The 20,415-nt window shown below is 47.3% G+C and overlaps 1 protein-coding gene across 1 annotated transcript; it reads left to right on the forward strand.

Moving 5' to 3' along the window:
• Positions 1 to 3,485: 3,485 nt before the first annotated feature.
• Positions 3,486 to 20,169, forward strand: ATP6V1E1 (ATPase H+ transporting V1 subunit E1). The gene is made up of 9 exons (XM_010993792.3): positions 3,486 to 3,638; positions 7,434 to 7,499; positions 9,183 to 9,292; positions 9,682 to 9,748; positions 13,898 to 13,987; positions 14,556 to 14,624; positions 16,565 to 16,659; positions 18,683 to 18,770; positions 19,660 to 20,169. Exons 1-9 carry the CDS (start codon positions 3,606 to 3,608, stop codon positions 19,720 to 19,722), a joined length of 681 nt encoding a protein of 226 aa, XP_010992094.3. The 5' UTR covers positions 3,486 to 3,605; the 3' UTR covers positions 19,723 to 20,169.
• The last annotated feature ends 246 nt before the right edge of the window (positions 20,170 to 20,415 follow it).

The raw sequence follows: 20,415 nt of genomic DNA on the forward strand, positions 1-20,415 counted from the left end.
TGAATTCTTTCTTTTCCCTCAATTAGCTGGACACATCCCAGGGCCTCGCCCAAGACCGGGGACACACCTGTCCTCTCGCCCCATTTCCCATATTGCTACCATACTAGGCAGTGTGTTGGATGTTGGCAAAAATGATGTGGGCCCTGCTGTGATGTTGACATTTTTATTGGGAAACCAGATCAAAAAGATGAAAAAAGAATAGATGAAAATTGTGGCAAGAAGTAAGCAAACAAGGTACAGGAATAGAAAACTGAAGTGGAAGGTGTTGATGGAAAGCTCTCTTCCAGGACGAGGTGTTGTAAGTTGCGACCCAAAGAATAAAAAACAAGCTAAGGGGCAAGTGGAGGAAAAGAACCTCTGTAAAAAGCTTGAAAGGAAATCAGTAAACCTTTGAGCCGGTGAGAAAGGGCAGAGGAGCAATGGGGCGGGGCTGGGCGATTCCCCTGGGGCCCCGCCGAAGGTGTTCAGAGCCCTGGGAGCTCCTGGTGGGTAGGCTACAAATTGGGGAGTGACTAGATGCCACCTAGGTTTTAAATCGCTTTCTGCTGTGTGTGAAATTGGTTGGAAAGGGGTAAAAAGTGCAGACAACTAAGTTGGGCTTTCACGACTTTCTGCTACTGTTTGTTTTTCTTTTTGAAGTTAATTCAAAGACAGATGATTTGCATTTACCTCTGGTCTCTCTGTGTCCTCTCCAGCAAACAAACTGAAGGCTTATCTGTTCTGCTGACTCAGTTTCTAAGTAAACCACAGACAAGCCTTAGCTTGGGAGCAGGTACACAAAACATCTCCCTGTGACTAACCTGGCAGGAATTTAGGTCAGCAATTCTGGTGAAGCCATAAGAAAATAGGCTTATCTGGGAGTGGCATTTTTGGGATTTATCTGAAAAGTTTTAATAAAACTTCTTTACAAGTCCTAAGCTAGTATAGGAGGAAACTGGATTTGGAAAACTCTAACTAGTTAATCTTTGCATGTACTCATAATAACTTTTTCACTCCAGCTTCACTCTGTGAAGTTTACCACTTTCCTACCAGGTAGCACCTGGCCTGTTCCTTGGTGACGCAGCAAAATACTGCAGAAACTAGCTGTAAAGAGCATTCACCTGGGGGACAGGAAACCTGCACAAAAGGGATGTTAACTGTACCTGTAAGGCTATGTCTTTTATTTAAAAAATGAGGGCAAGTGTGAGGAATGTTAATTGTCACCTCTGGGTGGTAGTACCTGATACATGAACATTTGAATTATTCTTCGTACTTTTCTGTACTTTCCAGTGTCTGAACATAATAACAAATAAATAGTAAAAATCAACACACTGTTTCCCAAAAAACAAAAGCAGGTTGACCTGGATAGTGCAACATCTGTTCCAGACACTGATTTCATAAATGATGAGACTTACTAGATTGCTGCTCCCACTCCCCAGGCCCAGTTATTTGCAGAACATTGTAAAAATACAAGGGAGGAGGGACGGTGATCCACCTCTTCCTGACGCAGGGATGCTAGAGGGACACGCATTACTGGAGATTTGTCTCCTGGGATGGTAACGAGTGACGTCATTAAAGCGAAAACTAACAAGATGAGAGAAACAAGCCTAGCATCTGGTTGAGCCCAGGTGATTAGAATCCTGATCAAATTGAGGTCAACTGCATGGATTGCATTGTCCTGTTAAGTTTTATTGTCCTCTGGCCAAATCCTTCCCTTACGCAACATTTCCAGTTTCCTCAAATATGTGTACCAATTTGTCATACACTAAAGAACACTGTCCACTGTCACAGTTGGACAACAGTTTGGCAACATGTATTAAGAGCCTTAAAAATGTTTGTACCATTCCTATTAAAAAGGGCAGACTGACATGTGCTTTTTGATGCGGTGCACTGAGGACACACTATCTCACGTGCAGTACTCCTTCCGGGATGCACAGCCTGACTGTAATTCTGAGGAAACTATCAGACAAAACCAAATAGAGGGACTTTCTATAAATGGCCAGTTCAAATGTCTAGTATTCTTCAGAAATCTCACTGCCAGGAAAGACAAAGTCTGACGAACTATTCCATATTAAACGGGACTAAAAAGACAAGATAATTAATACAACAGGTGACCTTGACGAGCCCAAAGGAGAAAAAAATATTACAAGGGATATTAGTAGAACATATGGCAAAATTTGAACATGGACTTGTTAAATTCCCTGAATTTGATTGATGTACACGCTTGGTCTTATGAAACACATGCTAAACTATTTAGAGTCATGTATCCTATATATACGTATATGATAAAAGTGATAAAAGCAAACATAGCAAAATGTTAACAGTTGGTGAACCTAGGTGAAGGAAGTTCATTGCACTATTCTTACAACTTATATTAAAAATTTCTTCAAAATAAAAAGGTAGTAATAAAAATGTGTCTAACCTTTGGCCCAGAATTCTACTACTAGGAATCTATCCTAAAAATACGTTTTTAAAGGTTTTTGCCTTTATAAAGTGGGGACGCAAAGCAAACAGGTCGGGGAGTTTCTGCCCTAATTTTCTTTATTTTTTATTTTTTGGGGGGAAGGTAGCTTACTTTATTTTTGTGGAGGCACCGAGGGTTGAACCCAGGTGCTCTACCACTTAAGCTACACCCTACCCACCCCTGCCCTAGTTTTCTGAGTAAGTTCCTCTAAGTGGATCCTAGGAATGATGTTGAAAAATGCACAGGCTCCTTCAGAACAATTCCGAATAAATTATGTAGTCTACCCTAAAGAAGGTGGAGCACAAGTGCTCACTCTCGGGTGTGGGCTGCCCACGGCACGCCTTTCCGGAGTGAAGTACGCACGGGTGGGGGAGTAGCTTCACCTGAGTACTGCTCCAACAGGAGAGCAAGGTCAGCATGGGCAGGGGGACGCCCTGGGCCCAGCGTGAACCCTCGTCGTGGTCTCCTGCAAAAGGCGCTTGCCCTCTGCGCTCTTCCTCCCGCAAACCCACCACCCCGGCCAACCCGGCGAAGATCCCCAGGGGTCCCTCAAACTGCCAAGGTCACCGAAAAGGAAAGGCTGAGAAACTGTCACTTGGGAGACACAACTAGCCCGCGGGCGTGGGAGATGGGGTTCTGAACAGAGAGGGACAGGGGGCTCCGGACACCGGGGACGCTGGCGGGGATGTGGTCACCCGCCCGCGGGCCGCAGTGAGGCAGGGCAGAAGAAGGTCCACTCTTCTCTAAGCCTAAACTGCTCCCAAAATAAAACTTCACAAGTAAAGTGCACTTGCTTCCATGACGGTCAGGAGGGTCAAACAATAAGTCTGGCTGGCGCAGCACGAAACTGTTCTAAGAACGCAAGGGCTGCAAGGCTCAGCGAACTTCCTTCCCGCAAGAGAGCCGGCTGCTCCGGGAAACGGCCGCGAGAGGTCACGAGAAATCTCAGGCCGGGGACAGTGGGCAGGGCGGGAGGGGCGGGACTTCCGGGCCGCTCTCTCCCCATTGGCCGAGCCGAGCGGCGTCCCCGGCAGGAACCGGAAGCTGCGCTCACAAAACGGAGGAGGTCGGAAGCTGCGCGGGGTGGCTGCTCATCTTCGCCCGCCGCTCGCGTCACGTCTGATCTCCTTCTGGCCGCCCGCCGCCTCGCGTCGCTTGCACCATGGCCCTCAGCGATGCCGACGTGCAGAAGCAGGTGAGGGCCGGGCTGGGCCCCGGGAGGCGGGCGGGCGCCGCCCTGGGTATGGAGGTGCCCCGCGGCGGCGTTGCGGGCTGGGCCTCCCCGTCTTCGGGAGCCGCGCGCCTCAGCCGCCGGGGCTGTGCGAGTCGGGGCCCTGATCGGACTGCGGGCGTGTGGCCAGCCTCCAGCCTCGCGGCTCTCTGGAGGCAGGCGTCGGCGCGAGGCCCCGGGCGCCGGTGGCGGGAGCAGGAGCGCGTCCTCCGTCCTGCGGCAGGCGCCCGGACCCGCCTTGAGGAAGGCGCCCCCTCTCCCCGAAGTTCTAGGAAAACTCTGACTAACGCACAGTCACTGCCTCGTGAATCTTCTAGAATGAGCAGTACGATGTTTTTTCCTTGGATGTTTCCATTTCCTTGAAAATACACTTGCGTTTTATTCGCAACCTGATACGCGGTTAGGAAGGGTGGCGTTTCTTCATCTTGGTGGCTCATGACAAAGGGGAACAAAAATAGCACCTGTGGGGAAGTTTAGGAAATCTCACCCCCTTCTTACAGGTGGGGGTTTTGAGCGTTAGTCACTGCTGCTTCTGACTTGTGCTGTAGGAAAAACTCGACGCGCTGCCCTCCGCGGTCTGCTGGACACAGTTATGGTTCCAGCGCTCTCCTTGCTCTGTTCCTTCGTCCTACTCTTGTTATGGTATGTTGAAAACTAAGGCTTCCCCAGGAAGAACACGTTGTGAAAGTAAAGCAGTCAATCTAGACCCAAACTACGTTCTCCTTCCGTTAAAGTGGAAGCGTGAAGTCTCCTTTCCGCACCCTGCACCCTCCGTGTAGGTGCCCTCGGGGCGGTGCGTGTGTCCTGGATTCTCAGCGCTGACCGCCGCCTGCCAAGCACACAGTAGGCGCTCATGAATCTTCTCATTTCTTCGTCGCTGTATTAAAGTATTTATATATGTTGCTTTTTTGTCTGAGGAGTACAGTACGGTCACTTATTACATCAAATTTTCAAAAGAATCTGACTCCGAAAAACCCGTGAAATCCAGTAGCTTCAGCAGGAAGAAGAAAAGTACTTTTGGAAAAGGCAGGTATTTCTGCCTTAGGGGTGGAGTTAAATGTCCTGAAGGGGGTGACTTTCTCTGGACTCTAAAGGCAGAATGTGCTCTTGTTGACTGTAAACGGGCTTCTCTGACCGGGGTTGGAATTAGTGTGCTTTGCTCTGGGCTGTGCTGATCCAGTAAAATCTGGTAGCAGAGGGCCCAGTGCTGGTGATAAGGGCAGACAGTGCAGGCTTGAATCGGGTTTCACCTCTAGAGGCCAGATGTGTCTGGTAGCATTTGTAAGCTCCTGTGTTGATTACTGTATTCAAACTACTTTTAAAATTCCAGACTGAGTTTGGTGTTGACTTCAAACTAAACCTATGGGGGTAGCATTCCTCACCGCAAACACAGACACACTGCACAGGTATGGGGGGTTTGGGTCCTTTTAGCAAGGTCACAGTGATTTTTCTATACAGGGTAGGTCTGGGTTAGGTACTCCAGTTTTTCAAGGCTTGAGAGTTTATAAATACTATATCCCCTATAAAATAGGCTCTGATGGTCATAATTGTTTTGGCTCCACAAGGGTAGGATAACTCCTAAGAATTTTGACCAAAAAAACCCACAAAACTTCCCTTCTGAAATCAACGTGTTTTCCTTAAGACTTTGATGCTGTGAGGTTGTATTCTTAATTCACTTTTATTTTATTTTATTCTTTATTTTTTTGGTTTTTGGTATTTACATTTTATTTTTGAATAAAAGAAAGTTACAAAAGCAGCTTCTCTGGGTGGAAACAGGACTAGTAACATTAACTCACTTTTTAAAATCGTATAGAACACACAAGAAAATTTGTCTTCGTAACCACTTTGAAGTGACAGATTCAGTGGTCTTAAGTATATTCACATTCTTGTGAAACAAATCTTAACTCACTTCTGTATACTTATGTGTACCTTAGATTTATGGTATTTTTGTGTTAAAGGAGGAATCTGGGAACTGTTTTCAGATTGTTAAACTCTAAAGAGTACTTGGGACGCCTAAAAAGGCTTGACACTCCCGGCAGATTCTCACTGGCTCCTGAATGTTTATTGAGCACCCATTGTGGTGGCAGTGGTCTGTGTCCGGGGTTTACAGAGCTGCAGAAGTACCCGTGGAGTTTCCCTTTATGGGGAGAATTCATAAGCAAAATGAATTAATAACCTGGAGGTCCTACATGAAATTTTTTTCATCTGCCTTTTCTTTTTAATTGTCATCATTCTTTTCTGGTAGAAGCTGCTGTGAAGTAAATTACCAGTGAGCTTGGTTAGCTGTGTTGTTTGTGTAGCATATTCATTTGGGGATATTTTACGTCTGTCACTAGAGACAGTATGCCACTTACAAGTATAAATTGGATCAGTCGCCCCAAGCCCCACCCAGAAGTCTTTGGGGGAGTTTATTCTCCAGTTACAGCCAGAGATCTAAAATCCTTTAGTAGGTCCTGGCCTTATAGTTTAGTTGAGAAAGGGACACATAAGCAAGCAGTTAGGATTACATGTTTAGGTGGAGGAGCACAGACCGTCCCAGGTGCATGTCAGTGAGAGGCTTAGGAAAGATTTTCCAAATGAGGTGACATAAACAGGCTGAGGTCTGGAAGTTGGGTAGGTGAAGAGGTGGGGGAAGAGTGTTCAAAGTGGAAAGAACGGTGTGTTTGAAAAGAACAGTGAGCTCAAGGAACTGAAAAACCAAAATAAATTTAGTGTGATAGGAACTAAGAGTGTGAATAGTGGTCGGTGGTGAAGGTAATGTCCGTGTGATGCCGGAAAGGTGAGCAGTGGCCAGATCATGTAGCTTCTGAAACCTTCACCCTTTATCATGAGGAGCGTGCTGTGATGAGAGGCATCTGTACAGGACCTTTCTGGTTGCAGGGTCGAGCAGACTAGATAGGGAGCAAGAGGAAGATGGAGTGACGCAGACAAGTTAAAGCACTGTTAGAGAAGTTACAAGACTGGTGACTGGAGGTGAGCACTGCAGTCAGGGAGGAGACGGACTTGGGTGTTGGTGCTAATCCTCCAGTAGCATCAGGGTGGGAGGAGAGGACCAGGTTCTTTACTGGGTGCGCTGAACTTCAGTTCCCATGAGTAAGATCTCCAGAAGAACCCTCTAGGAGGCAGAGGAAGGAGAGCATGACCCTGAAGGAGACTGAGAAAGAGAGGAAGGAAGTCATGGAAGCAAAGGAGAGAGTGTTCAGAAGGGACGGCAGTCAACATATGCAGACACTGAAGAGCCGGTAGGATGAGGACAAAGAGATCGTTGTCATTTTACGAGAGTGACTTGAGCGGCATGGAGAGGGCCGAAGTCAGATTGCCGTGCGTACGTTGAGAGTAGGAGGTAAGAGAGTTGAAGGAACATGGACAACTCTGATAGGTTTTGATAGAGATGGAGAAGAGAAGAAGGTGCTGGATGAAGGAGGCAGGGAGTAGAGGAGGCTGTGTGCCCAGTCCCTCCTCCCCCTCAGAGGAGGAAGTTCCCTGAGAGCAGGATCATGTTCTGTGTACTGGTTGTTGTTGAATATTGCATCGGATCCATTTCCTAGAGTAAATTCCAGATTGAAAATTACTCGAGAACAGAAATTATCTCATTTATCCTTGTACACAGTGCCTGGCACCTAAAATGCATTCAATAAATGATTACTACACCTCAATTTTTAAAAAAAGATTAAAAAAAAAAAAGATTGTTGAATGAATCAGAAAAGACAGACACTTTCTTATCTTCAAAAATAGAATAACCTTTCCTTCTCCTTATAGATTAAGCACATGATGGCTTTTATTGAACAAGAAGCCAATGAGAAGGCAGAAGAAATAGACGCGAAGGTAAGATTACATTTTCTAGGTTTAAGAAGTTACCCCATTTCGTATTGTTTTGCTTTACTACATAGTAATTAGTAAAGTTGTATTGCATGGGACTAAGAATCTTTCTTTACCATTAAAAGTAAATTTTCCTTTCTGAACATTCTGATTGTCAGTAAGTGTCCTGAAAGTTTATGATAGGGAGTGGAAGAGTAAAGGGTGGGTTGATTTTTCTCATGGGATCCATATTCAGACGTGGAGCATCTATGGCTAATTATGACAGTTGGTCAGGGGAGGGTGTAGTTTTTTGTTGTTGTTATGTTGCTTTTTTATTAATTTGTGATTGTTGCAAAAAAAAAATAGTTTGGAAGTATATGAGGTCTAAAACGAAAGCCCCTGTTCATCACAAAAGTGACAGCATTTAGAAGTTGTATAGGTGTTTTGAGTTGCACGTTGTGTATATGCAGCATATCAAGCTGTTCTTTTCTCTAGGCGTAATCAGAGGCCAGAATATGTCATCTAACCCTTTATTTTCATTGTCCTTTTGATTTATTCTATAGTAGTTACATTTGTTACAATACAGCCTTAAAAAGGTATGTGCCTGGTGTCTAGGACTAAAACTCTGAACTTTTCAACTATTTGAGTAATTTATCATTTAAGGAAGAAAAGACTTTTTTGGGGATGTGGGGGTGGCTAGGAGGTAATTAGGTTTATTTATTTTTTAATGGAGGGACCAGGGATTGAACTCAGGACCTCGTGCATGCCAAGCACACGCTCAACCACTGAGCTATAACCCACCCTTCGGAAAAGACTATTGCTTTGCTGGCCCTAGGAGTGCTACAGTTTCTTGTTTGACTGGTTCCCCTATTTCTGTCTGGGACAAATATAGAACTTCTGTTTCAGTTGGTAAATGCATTCCTGTTTAAAGTAGTCTTACCTTATAACACCATCATCTGGACTTATTTCCTGTGATAGCTATAGAAGTAAGCCACTCGGCATTTATTGTATTTTATTTTATTTTTGTTTTATGGAATTTATTGTAAAATATGAAAGCTCAAATACCTGTGCCAAGCATTAAACATACAAATCAACAACTTTACTAGCTACCAAAGTCATAATTTCTTACTGCTTGAAAATCGTAGGAAAAAAAAATCATAGACAATTGATGCACTGATAGCTTTTTTTAAAAGTGATGGCTTAATAATTAGCAGTAATAAAACTGATACATTTATAATTTTAAAAAGACTTAGATTTTGACCTATGAGGAAAGAATACTGTTTTTATTTTTTTATTTTATGACGACTCTAAGACTGAGATTACTTGGCCCAATTTACTTGACCAGATCTTCTTCTAATTCTGTGTCCTTTTCATTAGCCTTCTATTAAACAAATGGATTACATTTAAAATACATAATAATTTTTTTTCACATACAGAATCTTCTTTCTGATTATATTCTTTGTGACTTTGGTGCTAGGTACTATTACCCTTGATTAAATTTTTAGTCTTCCAGTTCACTTGTGAAAATCACTGGCTTTTCTTTTTGAATAAATTAGAAGTAATCTTTGAAGACAAGTCATAGTACGTTTCCTGTTTTAGATTAAAAAAATGGGGTGAATATAAGCAAGTACCCCTGGTCACCAGCTGCTTAAAATAAAACTATTTGTCAGAAGCTGTATAATGAATTAATAATAATCAATTCCCTGGTAGGCAGAAGAGGAGTTCAACATTGAGAAAGGCCGCCTTGTGCAGACCCAGAGGCTGAAGATTATGGAGTACTACGAGAAGAAGGAGAAGCAGATTGAGCAGCAGAAGAAAATGTGAGCTTTGAACATCAGTGGGGCCAGAGGACAGAGTGTTTTGGAGTCGGGCAGATATGGTCCTGGTCCTAACTGGACCCCTCACTGCTTATCTACCCTTGATCAAGTTGCTTAACTTATCTTTCCTCATTTGTGGAAATGGAAGCCTCACGGGATTATGGGAAGACAAAGCTGGAATAGCTGATGTGAAAGTGCTTGCCGCTGGGTGAGCACTCAGTGAATGCTTGCTTGTCTCTGAGAGTGAGTGGGTGGGGACCGCTGGGTGTACTTCAGGGGTTCTCCTTGGGGTCTGTACGAAGAGAAGACTTTGCACATGTGTGGGAGGCAGCGCACTTCTTTACGGGGACGGCTTAAGCTGTGCTGATGCTGCTTGTCTCTGCCTTTTGCAGTCAGATGTCCAATTTGATGAATCAGGCGAGACTCAAAGTCCTCAGAGCGCGAGATGACCTTATCACAGTGAGTAATTAATCCCTGTAGTTAAAGAATTATAAAATTTTTATTCATCTGACTGTTACAGAGAATTCACTAGTTAACATTAAGGAGTTGGTAAGTGACTTTTAGAGAGGAAACATTTGGTCAGCAAATCATTGTAATTGGTATTGTAATAAATACAGAAATGAGTAAGACTTGTGCCCCATCTTCGAGGACCCACTGACATAGCAGCATGCATACCCCTGTCACACAGCACATGATGGGTGCACTGCACAGGGTCTGGGGGCAGTGGAACTAGTGAGATGGAAAGGTCGGCCTGAGTGTGAGTGAAGACCTTTGCCTGCTTCCAGCAGAAAGTTGTTGAAGTTTCCGTTGTATTTTCTGAAAAATACCGTGAATAAGGTTCCTGATAGGAATGTGTAGTCTCAATTTAACAGGGGAGAGGTTAGACACAAGGAAACCACTTGGGAAATATTGTCATCCAAGGAAGAGGGCAGAAACCTCCAAAGAATATGGAGAAATTGATAGTTTCCCTATGTGCTGAAAATAACCAATTAGGAATAAATGTTAATGAAAAGGACCTATGTGGAAAAGCCAAAAAACTAAAAATATAAAACTTGACTGAACGGGAGACATACTGTTTTCTTAGGTGACTGTGGAAGCACAAACTCATATTGTAAAATGCCATTTCCTGTTACATGACTCTGGGATGGTGGCACTGAGAGCTGAATGGGGTGTCAGTGGTGATGCGTTTTATAGGAAGACTCTGCAGACGTTGGCTACTGATTGACTCCTCCTTCTCCGCCTCTTCCAAGGCTGCCTCCAAATCCTGGCCTGGCTGCCTAGGAGAGTGATGTGTCCATTAACAAAGCGGGAGGTCAGGAGGACAGGCTCTTCCGAGCAGAACTAGACTAGATCACTCCTAGAAGTGCTCTGAGGGGCCAGGAGGCCTGCAGCTGGAAGTGACATGAGGATGTTAAGTGTGTGGACCGACGCGCGTGAACCCTGTACACACCTGAGTGCAGGAAGTGGAGCCTCTGTTGCTGCTTTGCCTTGCTGGGCACGGCAGGGGGTGCCCGTCCTCTACAGACACACAGGAGGCCTAGAGCACTTTCTGTGGCAGTGCTGCCTGCGAACAGTAGCTCAGGACAGCTGTTGCCCACCTCCTCACCAGTGTGGAGTCTCAGTAAGCAGTGGTCGATTTCCTCACAGGGCTTTCAGATTCCTTTAGCACCTTAAATTGATTGCCCTGGTTTATAAGCTGCTCTTAGAATAACAGTCTGTGCTTGAGGGACATGCTGGTGGTTGTCATGAAAGAGCTTTGGGTTTTAATTCGGCTCTGCCGCGTTTGGGTGAATTGTTTCTGACCTTCACTTTCCTCCTTGGTATATTAATTATGGTGCTTGGTTCAGAGTGTCCTTGTGAGGATATAATGAGAGCACATCCAAGTCCCCTGTCTTCATGCTTGGCTTCTGGTATTGGTGTAAGAAGTGTTAGTTCCCTCGCCCCACCCCAACCCCTCCGGGGTGACCCTGCCTTCTCATGAGAGGCCTGGGTGGTCAGAGCACCCTCCCCACTGTTGGTGCCAGTGCCCAGCGCTGCCATCATTTTCTTCAAGATGTGGGCTAGAAGAAAAGGATTACTTTTCCTGACTTTGAAACCCAAAGCAGCAGTTCCAGTCATACCACACGTATCTTCCCCAAATTTTGTGGACCCCAGAGGAGCCAGGTTTATCTGCTTCCCTCCAAAATTGTCGCAAACATCTGTTTTCAGTACTAACTTGATCTTCTTAGTTTTCATGCTTGTACTTGGTTTCCTAGTCGGCTGGCCTCCCTGAGGCCGTCAGCTGCTCCAGGTGCAGAGCATGCCTGCACTTGTCCTGTGTCCTGCTGGCTCTCCAGACAAGAGAGTGTGTCTACACTGTAGCCTTTTGAGTGTGACCTTAAAGACTCATTCATTACCTTGGAGACGGGGTGGAGGGAGCAGGGTGAACAGAAAACCGAGGCCTGGGATGAGCAACTGTGCAGGGAGTGGAGTGTCAGGTGGCCCTTGGGTGGCCTGTCTCACGGGAAGGGCACAAGACTCACTGGGACCTTGTTACAGCTCATACTCCCAGCCCCATTTCCCGAGATTTCCTTTTGTTTTTCTTTTATGCAGCTTTATTTTAATTTTTGAGGTATATTTGAATCAAAATGTTTAAATTTTTTTAATTGAAGTATAGTCAGTTACAATGTGTCAATTTCTGATTATAGAGATTTCTATATTCTAATCAGGAACTTTTTTTTTTTTAATAGTCTTCTTTGAAGTTCAGAAAACAGTCTTTGCTGTCACCACTTTTTTTAGTTTCTGGCCTGACTCAGAATTACAGTCCCATCTACAGAATCCGGGTCTCCGTGGGGCAGTGAATTGCTGTTTAAATGTTTCTTGCTGTGGTGCCTTAGTCTGGTTTGTGCAGAATGTTTGAGGGTGGCTGTTGCTGTCTGAGGGATTTAGAGGCTCTTGAGTTCTCTTGAGACTCCCAGGAACTAGGAAATTCTGAAAGCTGTTTACACTCTGTAGAAAAGGGTAGCAGTTACCATGGGAGCGCCTTCAGACAGCGCCGGCCTGACATAACCACTGAGACGGTCCTGCCCGTGGGAAACAGAAGGTGACGGTCATCTAGTGATTGCATGTCCAGAGGAGGAAAACGTCCTTTTGGACATTTTGTTGTTGACTTTGAAAGTACCTGGTTTTGCTTGGTAAGTTTAGGGAAACTTGCCCGCCGGCTGGCGCTGGGCTTCGGGTGACAGTGTCTTGCTGCTGCCTGGGCTCTTCTCTTGGGTAGTCCTTGTTAGAAACGGCTTCTGCTTTGGGTCTTAACGGGGAAGCCGTGAACGTGCACTTTCTATCTTTTTTTTTTTTAAGCAAACTAGAATTTTGCAAACTTCCCTCGGAATTTTAATCATTTAGTGTGGAATGTAGTAAGTGATTTTTAGGGAAAAAATTTAATTAGTATATTAAAACTGTGTTTTAAAGTTCAATTATAATACTCCTACTTTTTCTCCATTTAACAAGTGGTGTAGTCTTATACTTAATCTTATACTTAAAATACCAATGAAAATTACTATTCATTACCAGTGAACAGCATTGTTATGTTCAGTTTGCTGTTAGTGCATTAGAAACAGGCTTCACATGAAGGTGTGTGTGGGGGGACGTTTTTAGTTGTCATATACCGAACTCTGTTTCCTTGCAAGGTTTGTCTCTAGAGGATGTGAAAGGCCACCTTTCTTACTGTTTACCGTGATAAAATTCTGAGTGGTGCTGTTCAAGTCTTTGAGTCTATTTTACTTTTTATTGAATTTTTTTTTAATTGGCTCTTAAAGTGAGTCCTCCTGATTTTTTTTTTTTTTTAATCTTGGTGTATTTGTGCTGCTTAGCAGGGGTTCCTGGGAGGTGAGGGTCAGGGGGGACTCTCAGAACCAAATAAAGGGCCACTTCCTTCTTTCCGCCCTCTCTTTGCCCCAAGTTCTGATTGGCCTCTATGTATCTTCTCCCTCCGATTAAATCCCAAAAATTACTCTGAAGAGCATGTTAAGCAGACACTAGACATATGGAAGGCTGTCCAGGACTCCACATCCCTCTGCGGCCTGAGCCTCTTTCTGCCAGTGAGCTGGTGTGTGCTTATTACTTAGTGAGGAATTTCCAACCACATGAGGTTTGTTTCCGGATAGTCCTTTGTAATGTTTGTTTCAGTTACTTTTATTATAGAAGCCACGTGTTACAGACAATTAGAAAATACCCACTCACATAGAGAAAACTGAAGTCATTGACAGCCCCGCCCCCACAGGCAGATACTGGGGCCACTTTTCTCTATCCAGATACTCTGTCTTTTCTCTAGTAAAAAGTGGAACCATCTTGCATAACTGTCTCAACAGTTTGCCTTTCAGATCCACATCAGGTGGCCCTTGCTGTGTTGGTCACGCACTTCCTGAGCTCCCTGGGAGCCACGATGGTGCGTCTGGTGCCCTCATACCGGTGCACTTAGCACGGCATCTGGTTTAGCGCACGTGCACGAATGCACTGAATGAAAACACCAATCAACTGAGAAGTGATTGGGCATGAGCTGGCCTCACGTGGGTTCTGGGCTAACTGCCCAGGTAGGTAGATAACCGTTTTCTTTTCCGTTCTCTATAGGACCTACTAAATGAAGCAAAACAGAGACTCAGCAACGTGGTAAAAGATACAACCAGGTACCAAGTGCTGCTGGATGGACTAGTCCTCCAGGTAACTGTAGGTCAGACCTGCCTCTGACAGTTCCTGCAAAACTGACGAGCTGCAGCAGAAACCCGCGCCATTCCTCCGTGTTCTCCCCTGCGCCCCTTTCCTTGTCTAGTAGGGAGATGCCTGGGGGGACGGTGGTGTCCAGCTGGTTGAGTGAGACTTTGGATGCTCTCATTGGTCTTTTACAACTTCCAGCTGTAAACTTTCCTAATTTGATTTCACCACTGAAATACTTGCTTTAGATTCTGTGGTTCGTACCACAGGCTGTATAAATTTATACTGTCTGCTGCTCAGCTGTGAATAACAATAGTTGTCCTCACCCTGGGTGATGAAGGGAAGACAGACCCCCTTATGAATCTTGTTTCCACCAGAACACTGGGTATATTTATCTGGCTAGTGGTACCAAGTTCTTTCCGTGTTCTCACACTCTGCATGCTGTCTTTTGGGGAACTCTCAAGGGGACCGTTTCCCCTTGAAACTAGATGAAAGAATTATAAAGACATTTTATTTGCTGTTGCTTTATTTTATAGTTTGCATTTTTTATTAATTGCATTTGGTTGTGCTTTAATAGGGTTTGTACCAGTTGTTGGAGCCCCGAATGATCGTTCGTTGCAGGAAACAGGATTTCCCTCTGGTCAAGGTAAAGAGCTTAAAGAAGAAATCTTTTGTTTTTAAAGATCAAAATGTCAGGGATGAAGTGCGCGCTCAAGCAGGTGACGGCTCAGCTGGCCCGTGGGGGTGAGCGGGGTCTCAGCTTGTCTTAGGTGTTAACCTAAGCGCACCTGAGGCTCTTACATGTTGTCTTAAATCAGGCTGCCTTTCTCTTTGTGATACTAATCTTCTGAAGACTTTGTGTTAATAATCATCTTCGGAAAAATTCAATAAAAACAACACATACCAGATCAGAAAAAAGACAGGCAGCACCACCTGCAAGGGCGGAGCCCTCCAAGGCTAGCCAGGGTCGGCTCTGCCTCGGCGTCTTCCTGTACCTGGAGGGTGAAGGTGGGTCCCAGCAGAACGAGAAAACACACCTGCAGTCCCAGAGGCCAGCGTTCAGGCTCCTCCATGTCTGTCTGAGGGAGGGGCCCTTGCCCCAGGAGGCCCACGCCCTGTGGCAGGTCCACACAGGCTGTGGCAGTGGAAGGAGCCTCAGGTCATAGAAGGACCCCCCCACCCCCAGCTCAGATTCTGTGTCGTCAGGTTGCTCTTCAGTTAAAATTCTTATTCCGTGTAGCTTGCTTTCAGGCAGGGATGTGAGTACCTAGCCCCTTAGCAATTACATTTATCATAAATTAATACATGTACAATACGTTCTGTAATAGAGGTCGTCTCCCCAAGTAACTTGTCTCCCTGGAAAAAAAACTGCCTCCAGAGAACAGGTGTGCGTTCCCCTGGGCTCCGCTATCAGTAAATTGTGGTTCAAGTTTACAGACCACACCAGTAGCCTGCACCCAGGTCTGTGCTGACAGCCTCGCGTGTGAACCTGTAGAACAGCTGGACGTACCAGACATCACCGAGATGATTGCCATCCTGGGGGGCAGGTCTGAGTTGCCGCCGAGCCTGTTGTAGATGGCCCTGCGGTGTTGCCTTGTGCCAAGACGATTTTTCCTGCAACCAGCTTGGTGCTGACTCCCCACGATGCTGCCCTGTGTCTGAGAACAGGGAGAGGAGTGTGTGTGTGTGTGTGTGTGTGTGTGTGTGAGAGAGAGAGAGAGTCTGTTCAGCTAGTCATGTTGTCAGGAAAATACTAACATTCCTGCGAGAAAGTGTGGTTCGCGTGTCTGCTGGAGTATTGCTCAGAGATGGGAGTTTGCACATGCAGTAACTCCCAAGGAGCCTAGACACCCACCTCCGTGTGTTTTCTCCCCCAGTGGGCTCATTTCTTTCTAAAATTGTGGCAAAGTGCACATAACATAAAATTCACCGTTGTAACCATTTTTAAGTGGACAGGTTTGTGGCTTTAAGTTCATTCATTGTTGTGAAGCCATCCTTACACTGTCTGTCCCCCTGAACCGAGACTGTCTCCAGTTAAACACTCTTTCTCCGGCCCCTGCACCCACCGGTCTAGTTTCTGACTCGATGATCTTGGCTACTCTGGGTGCCTCCTGTAAGTGGAGTCGTACGGTGTTTGTCCTTTTGGGACTGACTTGTTTCATGTGACACAGTGTCTCCAGGATTCATTTGTATTGCAGCAAGTGCCAGAACTTCCTTCTTAAGGGCAGATTGTATAGACCACATTGTGTTTATTCATTCACCTGTTGAGGTTGTTTCTACCCATTGATGGCTGTGAACACTGCTGCCGTGATCATGGGTGTGCAGATACTTTTTTGATATTTGGTCTGTTTGATACACACCCAGAGATGGAATCACTGGACCTTGTGGTGGTTCTGTATTTAATTTCTTGAGGAGCCGCCACACTAGTTTCCACAGCAGGTGCACCATTTTACACACCCACCAGCAGTGCATCTGTTCTTTTACTTGAAAAATAAATAGGAACGTCTTTGCTTGGTTGGCTGTTTTGAATACCTGCTCCATAGTTCCTGGTAAAACCTCTCATTGTGTTTTTGTTTGTTGTTCCAGGCTGCAGTGCAAAAAGCAATCCCTATGTACAGAATCGCCACCAAAAGAGACGCTGACGTCCAGATTGACCAGGAAGCCTACCTGCCTGAGGAAATGTAAGGAGCATTTCTGCTTAAACACTGGAGCCTCTCGCTCTGAGGACGGCTTTTCCACCAGGCCTGCCCGTCCTCCAGGACTCCCTGCACCTCAGGGTAGAGGCCCGGCTGTTGGTCTCCCTGCTTGGCCAGCTAGACATATTCTGACAGTCCAGTTCCTCAGGGTCCCTCAGTTCATCCTGCAGAGAAGCAGCACGACCTTTGTCCCCAGGACTCAGGCTGGGCCCACATCTCTGTTAGATGCTGAGGGGCGTGCCCACTGTCTCTCGGTCATTCTGGTGCACAGGACGAGTGCTCGTGTGTGAGGACTAGATTCCTTGGACAGAATTACAGACAGTGACTGTGAGGAGTCTGCCGACGAGGTGTGGCCGGGATGGGCGGCGCGGGTCCTGGCAGGGGTGGGGCCCAGGGCGCTCTCCCTCACGCCCGCCCGTCTGGCGCTGCCTGTGCGCACCTGGGCCAGCTTGGGCACCGGACTTCTGGACTCTAAGGCCCACTTCCGCTGTGGGACCTGGAGACCGAGTTCCGCCATCTGAGAAGTAGGATCAGTCTTGGTTCATCAAGTGGGGAGGAGAGGAGTCGTCTGTGTGGAAACGCGTTGTAAACTGAGGAGCTGGGTGAGCTTGAGCCTCCTGGCAGGTTGAGGTCTGATTCTCCGCTGTGCCGTGTGTTAGCTGGGTAGGTGGCACTAGGTAGTCGGTCTCACTGAGGCTTGATTTCCTCGTCTCTAAATTGGGACACTAGCGCCCACCTCACGGAATTCAGACGCAGAGGTGAGAGGGTGATGTGCAGCACCTGACACCGCACCTGGAACAGGCTCCGGGCCCAACACTGACTCAGTGGGTGGAGACTGAGCAGGTCAGGGTCTGGTAATCGGTAGGTTCCAGTCAGGACCACGGTTACTGAAACCTGAGGCAGATGCTTTGAGTTTGCGCGTTGGGAAGGGGACGGCACGTTCTGTGTGCCACGGCCCCTCCTGGCAGGGTCTGAGGCAGGTAGGGGCTCGCTGGTCCTTTGCTGACAAGTGACTGGCGGTCAGCCCAGCTTGGGAGCCGCGTGAATTGGATGTTTCTGTTTTCAGAGCTCTTTGAAATTCAGAATTGCAGATGAAGGACTGTGCAGACTTAAGTGGAGTTTTCAGTATTGTCATTTCATTCAGTAAATTGGTCCTTTTGTCTATCCACCCTTTGTGAGCCCTTCCTGGTTTGTAAAGTGGTGAGGGTACGCGACTCCCTGCTCCCGGATGAGAGTTGTGGAGACCCCTGGGCCGTGCGTCTGGGCAGCACCAGGCGCACAGCAGACCTTCCTCTGCCCTCCCTGCCCTCGCTCGTGGGGACAGCGTCCGACTGTTCAGAGAAGGGAAGACAGGTGAGGTGGGGAGGGAAGGTGCTCACCTCACAGCCCATGAACATCCTCCTGAGAAAATTTGCAAAAAACCCTTCCCGGCCTTTGTTTCATAGCCTGCTTATTTCCAGAAATACTTGATACCATAAAATTCTAATGTAGAAAAGTCATTCCCTGGGGCTCCTTGTAATAGAATGTGGCCTGTTTACCACCTTCAAGAGCTGGAAGCTTGGAGGAAGGGAGGTGTCTGGCTGGAGTGGGATTTAGTCTGGCCCCTAGTTGGGATAGTTCCTTCTGTCCGAGTGGTACTCACTCCCCGGCAATTAGCAGGATTGGGCCTTTAAGAAACAGATGAGGACTCTGTATTGATTTTCACACTGGGACCAAATCTTCCCTCTTCTCGTTTATCGCGGGGGCCGGGGGTGCTGGTGGTTAGAATTACATCGAGCCAGATCGGCACTTAGTCACTCAGTAAACGACAGCTACTGTCAGCATCCGTCCCTCAAGCCATCAGAAGCGTTTTAATTAATTTCAGGCTTACTGCTTGTGTTTATGGGCCCCTAGCAGTGCTGACCCTCCACACACACGTCTGCTCTCCTCCCAGGGAGTGAGGCGATGCTGCCATGTGTGTCTGTGCTTCTCACATCTATCTGTGTTGCTGTTCCCTGTGTTCCTGCAGTGCTGGTGGCGTTGAGATCTGTAACGGGGATCGCAAAATCAAGGTTTCCAACACCCTCGAGAGCCGGCTGGACCTCATAGCCCAGCAGGTGCGTGTGGGACTTCTCACTGGGTGGTCTCCGGTTGCTTTGAGCTGGTGCAAGAACCTGTCCCTTCACTGGTGTTGGAGTTGTTGCTCTTGTTCTGTGTTTTTTGCCATTTTCTTAAAAGGAACGGGGATCCGGGCCCATGGAGGCATTTGCTGAGGTGACACCATTTACAAGGGGGGGATTTGGAGTCAGACCAGGGTTTCATTGTCTAGGACTTGACTCCATGTAAAGATGGTTTACCAGAGTTCTTTCTGGGCAGGAATGACAGGAACTGAGTAACTGCTTGTTAAAGGAACCAGCATAGGGCGCTCAGCTCTTTGTTCCCAGAGGGCAGGAGAGAAGCCAGGAAACTTCGGTGCGGGGCCTCTTCCAATGTGTGGTCCTCTGCTCTGACCTGGAGTGTCCTCTGGTAACTCACCTCAGAGCCACATGCAGATAAACTCATTAAACAAGGTAAAAGGAAGAGTTAAGTTCATTTCCTCGGTCGCACAACCGCGTGCGGCTGGTGGCTGTCAGATGGCACAGCCTCAGGAGTTTTGAGGTTAAACCCCCAGGATTCTCCAGCTGACTTGGCAGGTGCCGCAGCATAGACTTGCGGGTGCACAGCAGGCCCTCGACACCTGCTGAGAGAAAGCATAGGTGGTGTGGGTGTCACGGCTGTAGCTTGAGGCACCTCTTCTGCCTGCGTTGCACCACAGCCTCAGACGGCGCGACCTCAGTGGTCCATCTGTCTGCGCCCTTTAAGCAGTCAGTCTGGGCCCCAGACGTAGTTTCTGGCCTAGGCCCCCGCCGCGTGCGTGGGGTGAGTACTTGGCCTGCTGGTGTCCTCCGGCCACGGTGGGTTGGTGGCCTGCCCGCTGTGGGTGACAAGGAGCCTGTGTCTTCACAGATGATGCCAGAGGTGCGGGGAGCCTTGTTTGGTCCAAATGCCAACAGGAAGTTCTTGGACTGAGCCCGCTGAGGCGGCGTTCGTCCACTGACCGTTCTGCCGTGCGAGGCTTCCTCTCTGCTCCTGTACTGTCCTCTCTGTCCACTGATGCCCCCTGTGGCCGACGCCCGGCTCATGTCAGCGTGGGCGAGCTTCACTTCTGTACCCGGAGCCCTTCCTCTAGCGCATCTGAAAGTAACGACCCCCCCGCTGGTCCCGCAGCATGAGGGCGGGGGCTCAGCTGTGGTGCCAGTTCGCCCCCGAGTCCTCCGCTCGCTCTGCTCCGGCGTCCAGCCTCAAGGGCGGCGGTGCGGGGCCCTGGCGCTGCATCTCTGCTCCTTGTGCTTCACGGGCATGTGGGGCCGCGCCCCTCCCAGCGCAGCAGCTTCTCTGTCACCTGTTCATCTGTAGATGTGAGTTAAAGTCAAGCCATGGATATGCTTCATTATTTATTAAACAAAATGTACGTGGGTGTCCTTGTGATTTATCACGCGAGGCACTAACCATTGTGGTTTGAGAGGTGAAGTTCTCGCTGAGGTGTCTAGAAAAGAAGCCTTTCTCAAGTCCCTGTGGCATTTGCTGGTTGACACTGTCAGCACCCGAACCATGAACCCTCCCTGTCCCGGCCTATCCTCATTTCACCAGACCCTTACCCAGAAGGGTCCCCTGGAGGGTTTGACAGCCTAGTTAAGGAGATAGTTTACTAGTTTTCGCAGA

Source organism: Camelus dromedarius, chromosome 25 (genome assembly GCF_036321535.1).
Source record: "Camelus dromedarius isolate mCamDro1 chromosome 25, mCamDro1.pat, whole genome shotgun sequence".
NCBI classification, from domain to species: Eukaryota; Metazoa; Chordata; class Mammalia; order Artiodactyla; family Camelidae; genus Camelus; species Camelus dromedarius.

What these genes read in the sequence shown, in the direction of transcription:
- ATP6V1E1 (XM_010993792.3), top strand. Translation starts at nt 3,606, where the DNA reads ATGGCCCTCAGCGATGCCGACGTGCAGAAGCAG. An exon ending in ATTGAGCAGCAGAAGAAAAT is followed by an intron (nt 9,293 to 9,681) that starts GTGAGCTTTGAA and finishes TGCCTTTTGCAG; the next exon opens with TCAGATGTCCAATTTGATGA. An exon ending in CGCGAGATGACCTTATCACA is followed by an intron (nt 9,749 to 13,897) that starts GTGAGTAATTAA and finishes CGTTCTCTATAG; the next exon opens with GACCTACTAAATGAAGCAAA.